Source organism: Camellia sinensis, chromosome 8 (genome assembly GCF_055761805.1).
Source record: "Camellia sinensis isolate YWXY chromosome 8, ASM5576180v1, whole genome shotgun sequence".
NCBI classification, from domain to species: domain Eukaryota; kingdom Viridiplantae; phylum Streptophyta; class Magnoliopsida; order Ericales; family Theaceae; genus Camellia; species Camellia sinensis.
Window position 1 is genome coordinate 174,753,036 of NC_138968.1, and position 19,899 is coordinate 174,772,934.

The 19,899-nt window shown below is 35.3% G+C and overlaps 1 protein-coding gene across 2 annotated transcripts in view; it reads right to left on the reverse strand.

Annotated features, from left to right (window-relative positions):
• The window catches only part of LOC114302082 (putative leucine-rich repeat receptor-like serine/threonine-protein kinase At3g14840), a 59,456-nt gene that overhangs the window by 12,128 nt on the left and 27,429 nt on the right, over positions 1-19,899 (reverse strand). Inside the window, exons 13-18 of one of the 2 annotated variants that reach the window (XM_082884160.1) lie at positions 16,066-16,137; positions 8,860-8,931; positions 5,353-5,388; positions 5,163-5,194; positions 4,379-4,749; positions 3,901-4,096 (exon numbers count right to left, since the gene is read on the reverse strand). In XM_082884160.1, the coding sequence (XP_082740286.1) occupies positions 3,901-4,096; positions 4,379-4,749; positions 5,163-5,194; positions 5,353-5,388; positions 8,860-8,931; positions 16,066-16,137 (779 nt within the window). The remainder of the gene's footprint in view (positions 1-3,900; positions 4,097-4,378; positions 4,750-5,162; positions 5,195-5,352; positions 5,389-8,859; positions 8,932-16,065; positions 16,138-19,899) is intronic. The other variant, XM_082884161.1, reaches the window with a different exon arrangement.

Genomic DNA, 19,899 nt, shown 5'->3' on the forward strand with positions numbered 1-19,899 from the left:
GGACAGGATAAAGTTCGAATTGCTAACGGTACAATTTCTTCCGTGTCTGGGAAAGGTTTAATTCATGCCACTGCTTCCCTTCCTTTGTCTTCTGTACTACATGTTCCCAATTTTATGGTTAATCTTTTGTCTTTGAGTCGTATTACTCGAGACTTGAATTATAGTGTGACTTTTTTTCTTGATCATTGTCTGTTTCAGAACCTTATCACGAGGAAGATGATTGGCAGTAGTAGAAACGCAAATGGTCTGTATATCCTGGATCAAGCAGAAAAGTTAGCTCATTCCTCCATTCAGTTACCATCTACTAAGAAAGACCTACAGTCGTGGCACCGTCGTCTTGGGTATCCATCTTTTTTGTTACTTCAGCATCTTTTTCCTTCAATTGCTTTGAAAAATAATGGTTGCGTTTGGTAGAATTTTCTAAATATGATTTGAGAATATGAGTTGTATTTTGAGTTTGTGAGTTTTGGAATTATGATTTGAGTGTAGAAAATTTGTTTGGTGAATGAGTTTTGAAAAGAGTTTTTGAATTGAGTGATGTGACATAATTTTTTATACAAAAACTTACAACTCATAACCAAACACAACCCAAAATTCTATTCAAAACTCATTAAAAAAAAATTAAAAAATTTGAAAATATTTTTTATTTAAAATATAAAAATAACAAGTGCAAAAAAAAAATAAAATCATGAACATTGTTCTGGTCAACCGGCCGGAGGGACATCCGGGTACACGAATTTTCAAACGCAGGTGTGGAAATGATTTTTGAAAATTGTAAACAAACACCGCACTCAAACTAAAAGGTAGAATCATGATTCAAAAGCTGTACCAAACACAGCCAATGTTTCTGAGTTTCACTGAGTCGTGTCAATTTGGAAAACAACACCAAACTTTTTTTGCTCCTTCTATTAATAAAAGTTTATTCCCTTTTTCATTGATTCATTCTGATGTATGGGGTCCCTCTCGTTTTATGTCTTTGAAGGGTCAAAGATGGTTTGTTACCTTTATTGATGATTGTTCTAGGACCATCTGGGTATATCTTATGAAGGACAAATGTGAGGTTTTTTCTATGATTCAAAATTTTCATACAATGATTTGCGCTCGGTTTGGGGCGGTTGTCAAAATTCTACATTCTGATAATGGGGAAGAATACATTGACTCTGGCCTTGCCAGCTATTTTGCCACTCATGGTATTATTCACCAAACTTCTTGTACCAAAACCCCTCAACAGAATGGTGTTGCCGAGCGTAAAAACCGCCATCTTCTTGATATTGCACGTCGTCTGTCCTTTGAAATGCGTGTTCCTCGATCATATTGGGGGAAAGCTATTCTCACTGCAGCCTTCCTCATCAATTGTCTGCCTACCCAAGTTCTCAACAAACACACTCCTCTTCTAGTTTCTTCATTCCTCCCAAAACCTTTGGGTGTGTGTGCTTTTTTCACAACCATTCTCCTACATGTGGTAAGTTGGATCCTAAGTCCCTTCGGTATGTCTTCCTGGGTTACTCTACCACCCAAAAAGGTTACAAGTGTTATCATCCACCCTCTCAGAAATGGTTTGTCTCTATGGATGTGTCTTTCTTTGAGTCTCTATCCTACTTCCTGTCCTCACCGGTGTCTCAGTCATCCTTTCAGGGGGAGCATTGGTGTAAAGCGATTCCTGTATCACTACCATCAGTAATTGAGCAGGATGTTAAGGGTGTCTCAGCTATTGCGACTGTTGAGTCTGAATCTGAATCCATAGTGAAAGATAGCAAAGTTTATGTCAGGGACAGAGATAGAAAACAAGTTACTTGGATAAAAGAGACCAGTTTAGAATCTCCACTGCTATCTTCTCCTTCTAATTAGTGTCCAGAATCCTCTTCTGCTGATGAACCTCCAGGTAACTCGATTCTTTCTAATCTAGATGTTCCCATTGCTAATAGGAAGGGGGTTAGGTTTTGCACTCAGCATCCTATTTCTCATTTTGTCTCCTATACTAATCTGTCTTCTTCCTATAAAGCTTTCTTGTCTAAAGTTTCTTTTGTGAGTCTTCCTTCTAATTTTCAGGATGCTCTTTCTACTCCTAAGTGAAAGCATGCCATGATAGAGGAAATGCGAGCTCTTGCAAAACATGGCACTTGGGAATTGGCTGAGTTACCTAAGGACAAATGACCTGTTGGATGTAAGTGGGTGTACACTGTGAAACACAAAGCCGATGGTTCAATTGAACGTAATAAGGCAAGATTGGTGACCAAGGGCTTTACGTAAACTTATGAAGTAGATTACCAGGAGACATTTGTATCTGTTGCTAAGATGAACTTTGTCAGAGTCCTCTCCCTTGCCTCTAATCTTGACTGGCCTCTCCATCAATTTGATGTGAAGCATGCTTTCCTCCATGGTGATTTGGAAGAAGAAGTGTACATGGACATTCCCCTAGGCTTTGAGGATGTTAAAACCAAAGGAAAAGTGTGCCGACTACGCAAGTCACTTTATGGACTTAAACAGTCTCCTAAGGCTTGGTTTGAGAGATTTACTTAGGCTATGCTGCAATGTGGTTTCAAACAGAATCAAGCTAATCATACTTTGTTCGTGAAACACTCCTCACATGGAAAGACAACAGCTCTTATTGTCTATGTAGATGACATTGTACTCACAAGGGAAGATGTTGAGAAGGTTCCTCGGTTAAAGGAGTATTTGACCAATGAGTTTAAAATCAAAGACCTAGGCAGCTTGAAGTACTTTCTAGGGATTGAGATTGCTCGGTCCATAGATGGCATCTTCATATATCAAAGAAAGTATGTGCTTGATTTGCTAAAGGAAACTAGAATGATGCTTGGCAGTGAAGCTTGTGATACACCACTAGAGCCTGGACCGAAGCTTAGTGAGGCACCAGAAGCTAGTGGGTAAGCTAATTTACTTATCTCATTCGCGACCTGACATTGCTATTGCAGTGAGTATTGTTAGTCAGTTTATGCATGCTCCACGTGCAATTCACTTAGAGGCCGTTATGCGGATTTTGAGGTACTTGAAGTCTTCCTCAAAACATGGTCATCTTAGTGTGGAGGCATATATAGATGCAGATTGGGCTAGATCAGTCACTGATAAACGATCAATCTCTGGCTATTGTACCTTTGTTAGAGGAAATCTAGTTACTTGGAGAAGCAAGAAACAAAATGTAGTTGCGCGGTCCAGTGCAGAGGCTGAATTCAGAGCTATGGCTCAGGGTGTGTGTGAGCTATTATGGATGAGATTATTTTTGATGGCTTTGGGGATTCATCAAACAGATTCGATGAGGCTATACTGTGACAACAAGGCAGCCATCAATATAGCTCACAATCCAGTTCAACATGACAGGACCAAGCATGTGGACATGGATAGGCATTTTATCAAGGAAAAGCTCACTAGTGGCACTATATGTACGCCATTCGTGAGGTCTAGGGACCAACTGGTTGATGTTCTCACCAAAGGATTAGGGAATAAACCATTTCGTGACATTCTCAACAAGCTAGGCATGAGAGATATCTTCGCACCAGCTTGAGAGGGAGTGTTAGAATGTTAGAAATATTTCCTATTTCATCCTGATGTATATTTAGTATCTTTATTTATGCCTTAAGATGCTCCTGTAATTATGCTAATGATCTAATATAGAAAGGGATGAGATACCACTCATACCTCTAACTTTTCTCTTCTCAAAATAAACAGTAACTATGGTTGATACTTTAAAATGAGGTCATTTCTTTACTAAACATTTAGTGAAAGGGGAAGACTCATTATAATAAATAGGTAATTCCATTTTCTGTGGTTTACTACAATCGATGCATGATGTAGAAATATTGTGAAATTTGTTAAGTTCAGATGAGGTCAATCCCGAATCATTAACACAAGAAAAAACAAGGTAGTAGAAGTTGTAGAACATACTAGGATTCACAGAAATGGCTGAAATGAGAGGACCATATGCTCCTTTAAAAGGGATAGCAGTTGTCCCTCTTCCTGCCCAATAGAACCGTATATCTAATGTGCTTTTAGTCACTTCTGCTGTAAAATTTTGTATGGTTTCCTTACCAACGCCACCTGCTTCATGCTCAATATTAAAATCCTTCAGCACCAGCTTTCCCTGCAGCAACTTAATCCAATCACAAATGAACTCGATATGCAAGGCAACTGTTTAAATTTCACTTTGGCAGGGATCTGTTATGTTAAGCTTGCCAAAGAAAATTAATAATAATTCATTTCTTATAGTAATCGATGAAAAATTGAATGCTAAATACTTGGCCATTAACACGGACAACATCTCCTTTAAGAGTACCACTTCAAAATGAGTTACCAACAAAAATATAATATGAGAAAACGAAACCTTTCTACATCAAATTTTATGGGTGTGAAAGTATAATGTTACCTGAATGTAAACATCAAATATGCGTCTTCCAATGCTGGAATATGTTTCATCATCAGTAAACATGATCTCTGCAAAGTGAAGGTTTACTGTGTATTTTCCATTTTGTAGACAGAAACCATAGTAAGTCAGGGAGAGGGGAGAAAGCCGTGCATTCATGTACAACTCGGAATTCTTCATAGAGAGCCTCGAAGTATTTGTCCAAATGTATGTAGGGCTATTATCTTCCACAAAGTCACCAGTGCTGCTAAATGCCCAATTAGTTCGGCTTATGAAAAGCCTTGAAGACCCAGCTGAATCTGTATCCTTTTCATATGTTTTTCCATCAACCGCTACTTCAGTTCCACCACAATTTATATGGAAAGAAGAGACATCTGAGACAAAAACATAACCTGATTATTTAACTTTGAAATAAAAAGAAAGATAGCAAACAAAGAGATCTAGGAAAGAATTACTCGATAACACCCTCCCCCTAACCCCCCAAAAAATAAACAATCAATTACATTTTTGTCCTTATTTGTGATTTTAATCTAAAAGACACTAAACATTTTTTTCTAAAAAAAATCTTCTTTAAGCCACCATTTTTTATCCACTTGCTACACCTGGAAAGAAGACCAATGGAATCCCAACATCATATTTTCAGTGTGTAAGCCTTAAAAACAGGTAAATGCTTTACACGGCAATGATAAGTTGATGGAGACGGGAAAAAATAAAAAGAAGAATAGTATGACTGAGAGTTAACTGGTCAAACTATCAACACAAGGAAATAAAGAATATTTCTACTTACTTCGCTGACAAACAGTGCAGGTAAGAATTCCACTGACAGATCAACATGAGATCATGAACCAGTCAGCAACATATTACATTAGAATTTAGGTTAGATAGGAAAGAAATAAACTGAAATACTGCCCAAATAATTTATGAAAACAATAAAAAAATATTATGAATGAACTTCTTCCAAAGTTTCAGAAATTTACGAAGCATTGTCCTCTGAAGAGCTTCCAAACAAGTTCCTATAGAAAATAGAGAGTGAAAAGTTGAGCTGGATACACCGAAATTTTTTGAGAGATTATGGTAGTAGTTATTAAGTAGGACAAAAGTATTCTTACGGTTAAAATCCACCTACTCTCCACCTACTTCACCCACTTAAACCTACTCCACTAAACCTAACCCACTACACCACTACCACCTCACCTACTCCACTAAACCTAACCCACTACACCACTACCACTACCACCTCCACTTCACCTACTCCTTACCTACTACACACTCACCCTTTTCTATATATAGGAATCATGAATCATTGTAATATACAACAACATATATCAATATAAATCAATCAATAATACAATTCTCTATTTTTCTTTATACATTAAATTTCTACATGGTATCAGAGCAAGGTTAAGCACTTAGTATTTTTCGTTTCACCGGCGGGCGGCAACCTCGCCTTGGCCGCCCGCCGGACCTCAACCTATTCCGCTTATTTTCTACACATACCTTCCCATCACTGCCTAAATCCTCTCTCTTGAAGCCAATGTGAATTCCTCTTCTTCATAATCTGCACTAACTGTGGCATCTTTTCCTGGGGCAAACTCTGCAACCCAACACTCAATCTATGCTTCTCCTCCATGCTCATTTGCCTCTTGTTAGGATCCTTCGCCTTCAGCTTTGGTTTGGGCTTCGCCACAGCCTTGAGCTTCACTGCAGCTTTCAGCTTCACGGCAGCCTTCGGTTTCACAGCAGCTTTTGGCTTCGCAGCTGGCTTGGCCTTTGCCGTTGGCTTGGGCTTCACAGCGGCTTTAGCTTTTGGCGCAGCAGCTTTTGTCTTAGCCGGAGCCTTCTTTTCCTTTTTCGCTTTTACAGCCTTCGGCTTTGCAGCAGCCTTCGGCTTTGCTTCCCTCTGGTGGCTCCCCAGGTTCCACCTGAGCTGCATGATTCATTTATAGCTGCAATTGATAAGGGAAGTATTAGAACAATGCCCAATAGAAGTATGCCAGCTGCTCCTTACCCTACTCCTGGAGCACTATTAATAGGTGATGCTTTCAACATGCGTCATCCTTTAACTGGTGGAGGAATGACTGGAGCCCTGTATAAGGTGTTTTGTGCATCTCCTGATCAAGCAAGGAAGGAAATGCGTGAAGCATGTTTTGATTATTTGAGCCTTGGAGGTGTGTGTTCAACAGGACCAGTGGCTTTACTCTCTGGTCTAAATCCTAGCCCATTGAGCATGATACTCCATTTCTTTGCTATAGCCATATATGGTGTTGGCCGTCTCTTGCTACCATTTCCTTCCCCTAAGCGCCTGTGGATAGCAACTAGATTATTTTTGGGTGCATTGGCTATCATTTTTCCCCTCTTTCTCTCACATGGGCTTGTCCCCTCTCTCTCCTCCGTTTGATTTCAAAATCCATTATTTTTATTTATTTTCTCCAAACCACTTTCCTTATTTCCCCCATCTTTCATTTTGATTTCAAATATATTTTTATTATTTCTTTCTTTATTTTTCTTTCACATTATTTTTTAATCTTTTTCAAATTCCATTCATACCATATAGCTTTGCACACCAAATCATCTTTTATTCATCTCAGGGATCAACCCCGATCACAATTTTAACAAAAAAAAAAAAAAAAAAAAAAAAACAACCACAACAACACAAACCACAACACCACAAGATTTGTTTTCTTTTCTGCAGACGGCCACCCACCGACCTCACTTTTTCGCCTATTCCGCCGGTCTTTTCTTCTTGCCTCCGTCCTGGGCGGCCCTTGACGGTGTTGCCTCCATGTTTCCCACTCCACTGGGCACGATCACTCCACCCTGCTCCTCCACTACAGCATATGGCAGACCTCCAAATCGGAACATAACGGTGGCCTTCCGCTTCAGCTCCTTGTTTTCTGCCTTTAGCACACTAATCTCTGCTCGCGCATCCTTATACATGCGTTGGAGCAGAGCCAGTTGGGCGTTTAACTGCTGCACCTCATTTGTCCTACTCTGCAGCCGGTTCGACAAGTTTGTGACCGCCGTCATGGTTTCTACACATGACTTCAAAGTATACTGATTGGCCTCCACATCCGACTGTACTGCCATTCTTTGCTCCACAGACCGCATCGGAAAGTTCAACGGAGCAAACTCCGGGGCGCTTGGTTGAGTTTCCAGTGCCACCGCACCAGTTATCTCTCTTGTTGACTCATTGAGGTCGGGAAAGAGAGTGAGTAGACCACGGGATGAAGATGCCGTATTCTGGGTAGCTGAACGGGAAGAAGAGGCCATTGTTCAGATGTTTCAGAGAAGGGTTGGATACAAAGTCTTTATCGAGTGTTTCAGAATGACAATGTTCAGAGAGTTTCAGACTGGTTTCCACAGCCTCCGCAATGGTTTATATCGACACTGACGAAGCGGCCGACACGCGCATTGTCGATCACGTGCATCGCCGCGTGTCTGGCGCGCCTTTTGATGGCTCGTCTTTTGATGAATTGGGCACGCCTTTTGATGGCACGCCTTTTGACAAAAATGGGCACACCTTTTGAGGGTGCGACTTTTTAGGGGTCCGACACGACTCTGTAAACTGTCCCGACATTGATTCCGGTTAGCTCCTTTATGGGTCCGACAAGACTCTGTAAACTGTCCCGACATAGATTCCGGTTAGTTTCTACAAGGGTCCGACAAGACTCTGTAAACTGTCCCGACATAGATTCCGGTTAGTTTCTACAAGGGTCCGACAAGACTCTGTAAACTGTCCCGACATTGATTCCGGTTAGTTTCTACAAAGGTCCGACAAGACTTTGTAAACTGTCCCGACATTGATTCCGGTTAGTTTCTACAAGGGTCCAGCAAGACTCCGTAAACTGTCACAACAACTGTCACAACATTGTCTGCTACAACGGTCCGACATGACCCCGTAAACTGTCTTCTACAACGGTCCGACATGACCCCATAAACTGTCTTCTACATCGGTCTGACACCGCAATCCAGTTTCCTCTACACCGTTATGACACCACCATACAGTGTCCTCTACAACGTTATGACACCCCCATACAGTGTCCTCTACAACGTTATGACACCACCATCCAGTGTCTTCACCAATGGTCTGACACGACCATACAGTGTCTCCTATCCTCTTTTATTTTTATGTATTTTCTTGTTTTGTTACTCTCTCCAAACTCAAGTTGGTTAGTTCCTATCCCCCTTGAGTTTGCGGGGGGCTGTTAAAATCCACCTACTCTCCACCTACTTCACCCACTTAAACCTACTCCACTAAACCAAACCCACTACACCACTACCACCTCACCTACTCCACTAAACCTAACCCACTACACCACTACCACTACCACCTCCACTTCACCTACTCCTTACCTACTACACACTCACCCTTTTCTATATATAGGAATCATGAATCATTGTAATATACAACAACATATATCAATATAAATCAATCAATAATACAATTCTCTATTTCTCTTTATACATTAAATTTCTACACTTACAATTTACTTTGTTGGCGTTGGCAAAATGAATCTGAATCAACTGATGAGCTTAAGTTGTTATAGGATAGATCGCTGCACACAGAATGCACATTAGGATTCTTCTTATCTTGAATGCAATATAAAAGTAAGAACTATGTTTCATGCATGCTAGTTGGAAGTGAAATTAAACTATTAAAAAAAAATATTAAAAACAACATACTAATCTTGGCCCCTTTTTTTTTCTTTTTTTTTTTTTCCCCCGGTGTGTGTGGGTAAAAGCCGTGTAACTATCTGACAATCCAAAAAATGGGATTTTTATTTCCTCTCAGTTGTTAAGAGTCTTAAGGGATGCATCTAATAGCTAATTTGTTCATCTGATTGTGCCATAATGTCTACATCTTCAACTCCAATCAAGGAAAATTCTATGATGCATCGATGCCTTCTAACATTGAGATGGCCAATTTTTCTTTTGTTTTAGGTAATTGTGCAGCAGAAAATGGAAGGTCGAATTTTTTTCACCCCATGCTGGCAGGTGCCAACTCACAATTTTTATTTGCATTTTGAAGATTAAGGAAATAAACTTCAATGAAAAGTCTAAATACTAAATAAGAAGATCTGTTAGGGCTTTAAACTTATTACACATTAGATGTTTCAATAAAGTACACAAGGTTTTGAGATACTTTCTTCTTCAATTTAAACATACAAATTAGCACAACACACCTAACTTAGAAGAATATTTTAACCATCTATGCATTTAACTATTTATGTGGTCCAAAATTTTAATTTATTTTTGATAAATTACCATTTTTGTGGTACAATATGCTATTGGAATTTGGAAATAGGTTTTTGGGCAAAATAGAAAACTGTTTGACGGAGGATCAAGGAATGGACTCTAGCAAGAAACCACCCCCCCCCCCCCTGCGCACGGATGGTGGCATGAATGAATAATCATCCAAGTTCAAGGGCATTGAAAGTCAAATTGTTAATGAGGTTTTCTTTTTCTCCATGTGGAAAGTGCTCTAGCTTGCAACTAACATCGTAATGACAAATTAAGAATTTACACTCACTGTAATGATCCAGTTTTTTTTTTTAAATAGCCAGTGCATAATTTAATCGAGCAAATTTTCGAATTTGATTGCTGTGTAAATTCTGTGAAAAAACAGTTCGGTTTTGTATTTTTTAAAAATAGTTCCCGATCTCAAAAAATTATGAAATTTTTATATATTATTCCCATATGAGTCTAGCACGTTGGATAAAAATTTCTGAATTATTGATGAGTATTTATTTTATGAAAATTCGCGAACTGATTGGTATTCAGTTTAATTCATACCAGAATTTTGTTATTAAATTTTGAATGTTTAGACCATGACTTGAGATAAAATTTGTTGGGTATATTTAGGTATATAATTGGGCTATATCTGGCTTATGGGTGAGAATTTAATTCAAGACCCATAACTTAGATTCAATTTAATTTGAGTTTGTTTAATGACTCATATTTAACTATTCGGTCTATTTTAATTATGTGATTGGTAGTGATCACATTGGGAGTTGTTATTATTTATTATATAAGATTATAATATATATTTGAAAGTTAAATTTATGAGGTGTACCATACGGTGAAAAATTATATATTTTTGTAGTTAATAAAAATTGTTGTATATTTCATAGTGAACAAAAGATAATATTTTATGATGTACAAAATGTTATATTTTGTGGTGAAATAAAATTATATCATTATACAATTTATGTACAAAATTTTGAAGATATTATTGTCGTATATTTTGTATTGGATTGGGTGATGTTAAGTTTGGTGACTATCTAGGGAAACTAGCCCACATGGGGTTGTTCCCAACTTCCTTTCTCCCTATCTCTTCTTTCCTTCTACTTCATTTTACTTTTGTTTTTTTTTTTCTTTCTTGAGCAGAGAGCTTTTGCTCTCTTTCTTCTCTACCATCTCTCTCTTTCCTTATTCCTCCATTGTTGGCTCAACCTTTGAGCTTGAAATAGGAGTCTTTAGAGTGAGATTTTGCAAGAGTGCCGTAAACGAAAGTTGGAGAGCACGTCGTGATCTTTGCAATGGTAGTCTCGGATTCATGATCGAGCTAGATTTGCCTTCTAGATCTGCTCCTTTTCATTATTTGAGGTAGGAACTTTCTTCATATTTACATTAACACTATGTTAGGGTTATTTTGAAAAAATATATCATTATAAGAGGTATTGCATATATATATATATATATTCAAATTTTTGTTTGGTAATTTTTGGAAGAAAAATTATGTTGAAATGTTAAGAATGTTGACATTTTGAGATTGATTTAGAAAAATCATTTTGTGTTGATAATTTTGCAAAGAAATCCGAAAATAAAATTTAACAGTTGTATGATTGTATTTACATCATATTATGATTAGATAATTTATTTTGAAAAATATAAAGTTGATTTTTTTTTATCTTTGATTTGGAATTTATTTTTGAGAAAAATAAATTGATGTCGAGGAATATGGAGTAAATGCTTAATTAGGAATTATAGAGTTGTTTTGGGATTAAAAAATCTAAAATTGTTATATTCATAATATTTTATAAAAGATGGTAGGTTGATGAATAAGCTGTGTTCATTTTTATGGAAATAAAAATGTCAAATGTGGGCTTTCAAACTCATAACCTTGAAAATGTTACTATTGGGCATATTTCTTAATTTTTAATGTAAATATCATGTTTGTTAAGTAATTTCAGAAAAAGTTGTGAAATTGTTATTGGTAGAGAATTTTGGAAAAATATTACCTCTTTAAATAGCTTGGTAGGAAAAATAGTTATGTTGAAATATAGTTATGTTTGAGGAATGAGGCATGTGAAGTTAGGTTTGGTATTATTAATTTGAAATTTTTTGAATATAATAAACTTACTTATTTAGTGGATTAAATTAGTTTTGGTTAAAAGGTTATATCCATTATGGTTAAAAGTGTGTTATTAAGATTATACCATAACTTTTGACATAGTAGGATGAAAATGATAATATTTAATAAGTAGAGATTTTCTTTGAGTTATATATATGTTTTTGCAAGATCTAGATGACTTTCGAAATCATCCTTTGATTCGTTTTGAAAATTGATTGTGGATTCAAGAAGATGAGAAATTTTTTTTGAAAGTGGGTTTACTTTCTTGTTCCTTTTAAAATAGAAATTGAGGGTTTTGAATTATGAGGATTAAAGAGAGATGTTTTTGGTGACTTTCTTTCAATAAATGAAGAGTGGATTTGGTGAGAAAATCTAGAAATTGGGAATTTTTAAGAAGGATGTTGACAATCTTTGAGGATGTTATATTTATTTTGTGTGCCAAAATAAATGATGTTTGAAAAATTATTTATTTGTTTACATATAAATGATGGTTTTCATGGAATATGTGAATTGTTGAAGTTTTGGAAATTGTTCAAAATGTTGATATAGTCTTGATGTGACTAAATAGTTGAGATTACTCTAAGTGTGGGAATTTTGTTGTCCCATAGATGAATTGGAATAAAAGTATTTATATTCATCTTGAGAAATTATATTGAAATGAGAATTGAAAATTGAAAATTTTGATCACAATGGAAATATTGTGTGGAAGTATTGAAAGTGGAAGAAATATTGCATTGTATTATTAATCATTACATTGGCATATCAATTCATTTGATAATGATAAGCTTTGAAATTTGATTTGAAAACTTTGCATTGAGAAATGAATGTTGGGAAACAAGTTTTCAAGAAATGATTTTAGGGTAAATACGATGGTAAGTCTTAAAATGTGGTGTAGATGATAGGTGTCGAGCCTTCCAGTTAATACTGGTAAAAATGACAGATTACAGGTGTCGAGCCTTCCAGTTAATACTGGTAAAAATGACAAATTGGTAGTACTTGTATAGTCTACTTGCAGACACCAGCCTAGGGATTACCTGAGTCGTATTTATCATCTTGAAATTTTATTGAAATTGTTGGATTAATATGTTTTTAAAATGGCATGGTGCGTAAGATTTTCAAAACATGAGAAAAATATTTTGAGCATGACATAACATATGCATTCATCTCATAAGACCGTATAAATGGATTTGACGAATTGTTTAATTATTTGATTCAATTGATAATGAGATAATTGAATTAATTGAAAAGGATGTGCTATTGCTATTGAAACATGTTTATTTATTTAACTTCTTGTGATTAATTAAATAAATTGGATTTAAGAGATAATGTAATAAAATCATATGGTTTTGACATGATATGATTTCACGTATATGTATGAGTATTTTTGTACCCGCATATCTTCTAATGTTTTAATATGAAATTGCTTAGTGAGCTAGTGGTTGCTCACCCCCTGCCTGTACATGTGTACAGAGAATGCTTTTCGGATTTGAAGATCAAACAATGGGTTTTACCATTTCATAAGTGTAATGTAGTGATGGATTGTACTACTTCATTTGTTGTTTGGCTGAGTGCTATTTTTTTGTAAAGAGTAGTGTCTTCTTTTTTATTGTAAGCCTCAAGGCATTTCTTTTATTTGTATGTAAATGTCATTGTTGTATAAAGAGAGGGAACATGTATATTTAATTATTCATCATTTCATCCAAGGATGAAATGTTATTTGTAAATGAACTTAATTAATGAATATTGATAATGTTATCCGAGTAATAAAATACGGGGCGTGACAACTTGGTATCAGAGCGAACCGGGTTTAAATACCTTGGTTCGTGGGAAGTGGTTTTGACCACAGATGGGTTTACCTCATGATTGTAAGCGACGTTTGCATTCTATGTGATAACATGCTTATGTGCTAAGATGTTATGTGTTTATGTGGGCATGGGGTTGAGTCTCGAGGATGTTGTGTCGGTTCCAGAAATTTTCTTAGAAATCTCATTGGAAATGCGCTTGATCAACGTGATTTCTAATTAGAGGTCTAAAAGGATTTCTAGAACGACTAACCATCTTCGTAGTGGCAACCTGTTATTTGTTATGTGGTTATGTGATTTTATGCTACTTGATGGGCATATGTTGAGTTTCGTGTTGGAACATGAGAATGTACCTTAGTGGGAGGTGTTGATGCTAAATGTTATGCATGGTTATATGTATGGCCTTACATGATTGTGAAATTGTTCTATTTACTTGGGTATGTGTGGAGTTGTTCCTAAAGCTTGGGTTGTATACCCTTGTGTGTATTTGGGAAGAGGCGTGTCCTCAACATGGTAAAGATTGTGAATGGTGGTAAAGGGTGTATTTCCCAAAAGAGATTGATTGTTTTGAGATTTGGTTGTAAAATCTATAAAGTGCAAACTATGTAAGGTTTTAAGAAGAGATTTGAAACAGACAGTATTCATAATTGTTGTTATCCTTATTTATTTATTTTTGTCCTTGGGTGTCATGAGGGAGTGTCCAACACTCGATGGTAAAAGAATTATCTTAAAGGGAATGAGTAGTATTTTAATCCATGGTTAGGTTTTCTTTTGGGATCATCTTATGCCCGGTTGGCTAGTCTAGCGGTTTCCAAATGGAGTTTTGGAATGACTCTACAAGTGTGATGGTTTGACGGGGTAATCTAGATTTTAAATTGTTTTGGCCCGTGGGCAGTTTAGAATGGAAGTTGATTTCATCATTGTGCAATTTGGGTGGCCTTGAGAACTAGGTTCCCTTTTCCTTGCAATTTGGTGAGTTGGAATGGATTATTGGTTTGTTTGCTAAACCTTGGAGGGTGCTTCAAGGATGAATTATGGGTATGTCCTAGAAGAGAACTAAGATCTCTTGTTGGTTGGCCAAGGGAATGGCACTTTTGTTTTCAGTATCCCGTGAGTTTGTGTCAGTTGAATCATGGTTGCATTTAGAGTGGACCTTGTGAGTCACCAGAGTTTGTATTGTAACTTGGAGTAAATGTCTTAGAAGTTGAGTTGAATTAGCTTTTAGCTTAAGGGCCATGTATGGCTTGGGTGTTTGCCTAGTTGTGTTGAGTCTTGCTTAGACTTAAGGTATATTGTAGAGACCATTTTGTAAACCTCACATCGGAGTGGAACCGTTAATGTTGATTTGTAGTCTTGTTGAAGGAAATCCTATCTCATTGTCCAAATTGATTTTATTTTGTTTGGGTTATGGGTTGTAGCATCACCCTAGCGTTGGTTAAGTGTTGTTCGTCTTGTAACGATTGGCGGTCACTTTTTGAGTTAGTGATTAGTGCTTTTGAAGAGGTATTGTTTCATTTTGTTAAGGTCTCAGAGTAGTAATAGTTGTTTTGGCCTTGGGGTGCATTGTGCATTAGGCGATGGAGATAATTCGTTGAAGTTGGATTATCACCAAAAAGGGATGGTGTCTTGGTATCAGAGCTAGTTGACCTATCACTTGAGTGCAGGCGTATCACACATGGGAACTCTTGCTTGTGACTGTGTCACCGAAGCAAGACTCTCCACCCATGGGGTGACGGTGTACCGTTGGCGTCGGTGGCCGGCTAGGCCGATAGGTCCAGTTGTTGGGTGACATGGTGTACCCATGATCAGTGACACTCACATAACGGTGATACCACGCGGTGGTATCACCATCCAATGAGCAATCTTGATTTGCAATAGGGACCATAGCATTGTTAGGTTAGTGGGAGACAAGCGTTGTCCACTTGGTGCAATTAGAATGGTTTGATCGACGTACAATTGAGTGAGAAAGAAGTTTCTAGCTATTAGTAGGATGGAACACTATATAATGACGTCAAATGGCAATACGCAAAAGGTCAAGCACCAACACAACTCAAGATCAACTCATATCATTTCAATTATCCAATTTATTTATTTTTAATCCCCATACTTATCTTTCAATTTCAATTCATGTTCAATTTCAATTGTATTTCATTACCAGTTAATGCAAGTTCCATTTTCTTCATTTTCCAGCACTCATTTCAATTCCATTTATTTTCACACAGTTACAAAATTATAGCAGTCCTCTTCATTGAGACAAAACCCAAACCAAGTGGTCCATTCTCTTAATCACACACAATCAATCTTGATTAGAAGTCATGCTTTATTCCAATTGGATTGCATTCGGTCCTGGCATGCCCGGCACAAATCGCATTCGGCCCAAGTGTTTCACACATCATGCAAACAAAAGCACACAAGTACCAACATGGAAAGAACTAATAATCAAAGTAGATTAATGATTGATTTCATGTGGAATGAGATTAGACAATTTCACATAACATAGACACCTTGATTAAGGGTTTGGAAGAGAAACTTACATTGACACCTTCAGTTTACTATCCAGCATCCAAGTAGGCACAGATCCACTGAGCAAGTTACCAGTTAAATAACTAAACAAAAGCGATATCATCAATTAGTCCGGGCTCTTAGATTTCTGCACAACTGGACCATTAGTATTGTGACAAGAAATACAGCCAAGAATCTCACACAAAGTATTGGGGGCCATACAAAATTTGAGCTTTTCAAAATGGATCACATGACATTTGCACCCTCAAACATTACAAAAATGAATTTAAATCCAGATTTGATATTTTGAAGTGAAAATCCAATTTTTGGCCTGCAGAAATCAAACTATTACTAATATTTCCTGTCCTCTAGAGAGGAAGACATTCTTCAATTAATTAGAAGAGAATGAAGAAAAGGTCTATGGTTAGCAGCTAACACATTTTAATGTGACCTTTTCAAGTTTAATTTTCAAAGAAAGAATGCATTCCTCCTCTTACATAACTCACACAAAAGAACAATCCATATTTTCATCAAAGTACAAATAAAACCTAATTTTAGTCTCACACAGTCAAATACTTTGTTATTAGAATCGTACGATTCGCAATTCAAACCCTACAATTTGATTCGATTCAGTGGGTTATCGATACAAACAGGTTGTGTGAATCGCAAATAGCTATGAATCGTAGGTGAATCGGTGAATCATGAATCGATTCGATTCGCTAACATCGATGTTTGGCTTTCTTTTTTGGTTTTTTATTGTTGGAGAAGGGTTCACGCAACATTTTTAAGGTCTTTAGGATTTACTATATGCCATCTTTTGACTTTCTCCCTCCCTATTTACTCTTAAATACTCAAACCTTAGCCGAAAAAATGGAACTCTCTCTCTCTACAATATTCTAGGCTTACATATTCAATTTTATCTAAATACTTGCATTTACAAAATGAATATTTGGAAGTGAGATTTTTTTAAAAGTTCGAAGATTTTGATTTTTTAACTTTGTAAAAAGTTAAAAACACTGTTGTTGAGTTATTGTTACTTAGAAGTTGGAAATTGAAAGTTTGTCTTTATTTACTTTCTTTATTAAGAATGGTTGATAACAAATAGTATCTAAAAGGGAAAAAGGGAAGTGGTAAACATGTAAACCCGTGTTGACTTCTTACTTAGACCACATGACTATCATTTAAAACAATATTTTCATTGATTTAAGTCTAAATATTTCATATTTATTAGATATTATATAATATAAGCAAAAACGTTCTACCCTCATTGAGCTTGAAACTCTCAACACAATTTTTTTAATTTATAAAATACATAAATACACATGTCATTCAATCATCAGTTATTGTATTTCAAATGTAATTAATAATTAATTATTTGGTTCATATGGTAATAATCATTAAATCACTTTAATTTGGAAAGTAAATCAATTTTTGAATCTATCTACATATCACTAAATTTTAAAAGCAAGCATTTTTAAGTACACTTGAGTTCATTAATTTGTTTAATTTGTTTTATGAATTTTAGGTTTACCAATTCAATCACTGTGTTTGGTTTGAAAATTTCAAAATCCGTATTTTTTTATTTTAATGAGTTTTTTAAATATTTTAATTAATATTTTTATTTTTTAGATATATTTAATTTATATACACTTAAAAAATAATAAATACTCCGCTTGTTTTCATGTATGTTTTACCCAAAATGCCACTAAAAAAGCCATTTCCCTAACGAACCCAATCAAATTAGTAAATATCATAATCCCATTGAAAAAAAAAATTAACGGGAAATTTTTAAATTAAGTTTAAAATAATAATTAACAAATATTTTTACAAAGTACCATATCACTACTCTTGACTAAATTCTTAGATAAAACATAGTCCATGGTGTTGGCCTGGGTTTGGGCCAGCATCCTGCCGTGGCGGAGGCTCGGGATAAGGCTAAGTCACAATCGACTTGTGATGCTTGGCGCTGTACCCTTTAAGGGAATAAAGTTGCGCCTTCACCACTACCTACGGGTTTTGGTGAGATGGTAAGCACTGCGGTCCTACACATGAGTTAGCTTGATTTGATCCATAATAGGTTTTTCAAATGTAATTATATATTAATTAAAGTTTACAAATTTCATATAATCGATATTAATCATATTTGAAGAATAAATCTATAAAAATTTTAGGGTTAAATTCGTTTTACCCCCTTATGGTTTAGGACTGGAGCACTTTACCCTTGATAATTCAAATATAACCAGAAAATCCCCATGTAATTTTAGACTAAAGTATTACCGCTAGTTTTTCCATCCAAACTAACGGAAGGTAACACACTATTTTTTATAGTGGGCTTTGTTTTCTGAAAAAATAGAATGAAATGAATACAACAAAAAGGTAATTTTAGCCTCATTTTGTCCAAACCTAAATTTTGATTAATATGTTAATCAAAATAAATAAAATATAATATAATTAAGAATTGATCTAAAATATAAAATATAAAAGAAAAACAATAATTAAGAATTGATATAAAATGTAATTAAATTAAAATTAGATTAAAAAGTTAGTAATTACAATGATTAGGGGTGACCATTGGTTCAATTGTAAAACTTTGGCCTAATAGCCTTGAGGTTATGGGTTCAAGTCACAGGGCAACCACTTTGCACACTATGTCAGAGGTTAGGTGTGTACCCAATCTTTCCCCTCCCAAACACACATTAATGTGTACTAATTGGGCATTGCTTAGTTGTGATCTAAACTATAATTAAATTAAAATTAGAATAAAAATTTAAGAATTACAATAAATAATTAAGAATTTATAATTTATTGTGATTTAATTGAATAAATACTATACATTATAAATTATATGTATGGGAGATGAGAGAGTAAGAAGATAATAAAAATATAAGGTTTTAAAGTCATTTCATATCTAGAGTTAATGGTGTTAATAGCTGCATTTTAGTCTAAACTCACATGGGAGGCATATGGCTATTTTTAAAAGACAGGAGGTAAAGTGCTATCAAGCCATACCACAGGAAAGTAAAATAGATTTTGCTGAAATTTTTATTTAAAGTTTACCAAATTAATAAATATATAAAAAATATATACAATTTTTTTTATTTTGATTTCAAAAATATTGAAAAATATATGTATTGATTAAAAATAAATAATACACATGCCAAGCAACTCATGAGATTTGAGCACTAAACAAGACAATTTATCAATAACTAAACTTAGGCTAAGTATAAAAGTTTACTAATAACTATAGCATAATTAGAATTTGAATTTTTTTAATGTAGATACACTTAAAAACTAGCAAACACTTTTGAATTTTTTTCATCTTGCATTTTAGCCAAAACACTACTAAAAAAGCCAATACCCTAACAAACCCACTCAATTGGTAAATATCATAATCCTAATAAAAAAAAATTTAAATGGAAAGTTACAATTTTTAAATTTTAAAATTTAAAATAATAATTAACAAATATTATGAGTGTAAAGCACAACTTCTTCTTTCTTTTTATTGATGTATTTTAATGACTTCAAATATTTCTCACCGTGCATAGTACGGGTTTTTCACTAGTATTTAATATCTAAGTATGTAAATATATTTTTCTATGTAATTTAATAAATGTGACCGAATCTTTATGATTCACAATTTGATTCGATTCGATTCGTGATTCGGTACAATTCCATTTCAATTTACGATTCAAATCCCAATTTGACAACTATGGTCAAATATTAGAGATAAAAAGTAGCTTTTCTTTTTCTTCTTTGCAAAGCAAAGCAGGATTCTCGTGTCACATACTTTTTCAAGTAGTCCAGAGGGTTACAAAGTGCCTGTTTGTCTGCTTCTTGCTTGCTTTCTAATAGTACCACATGAGAAG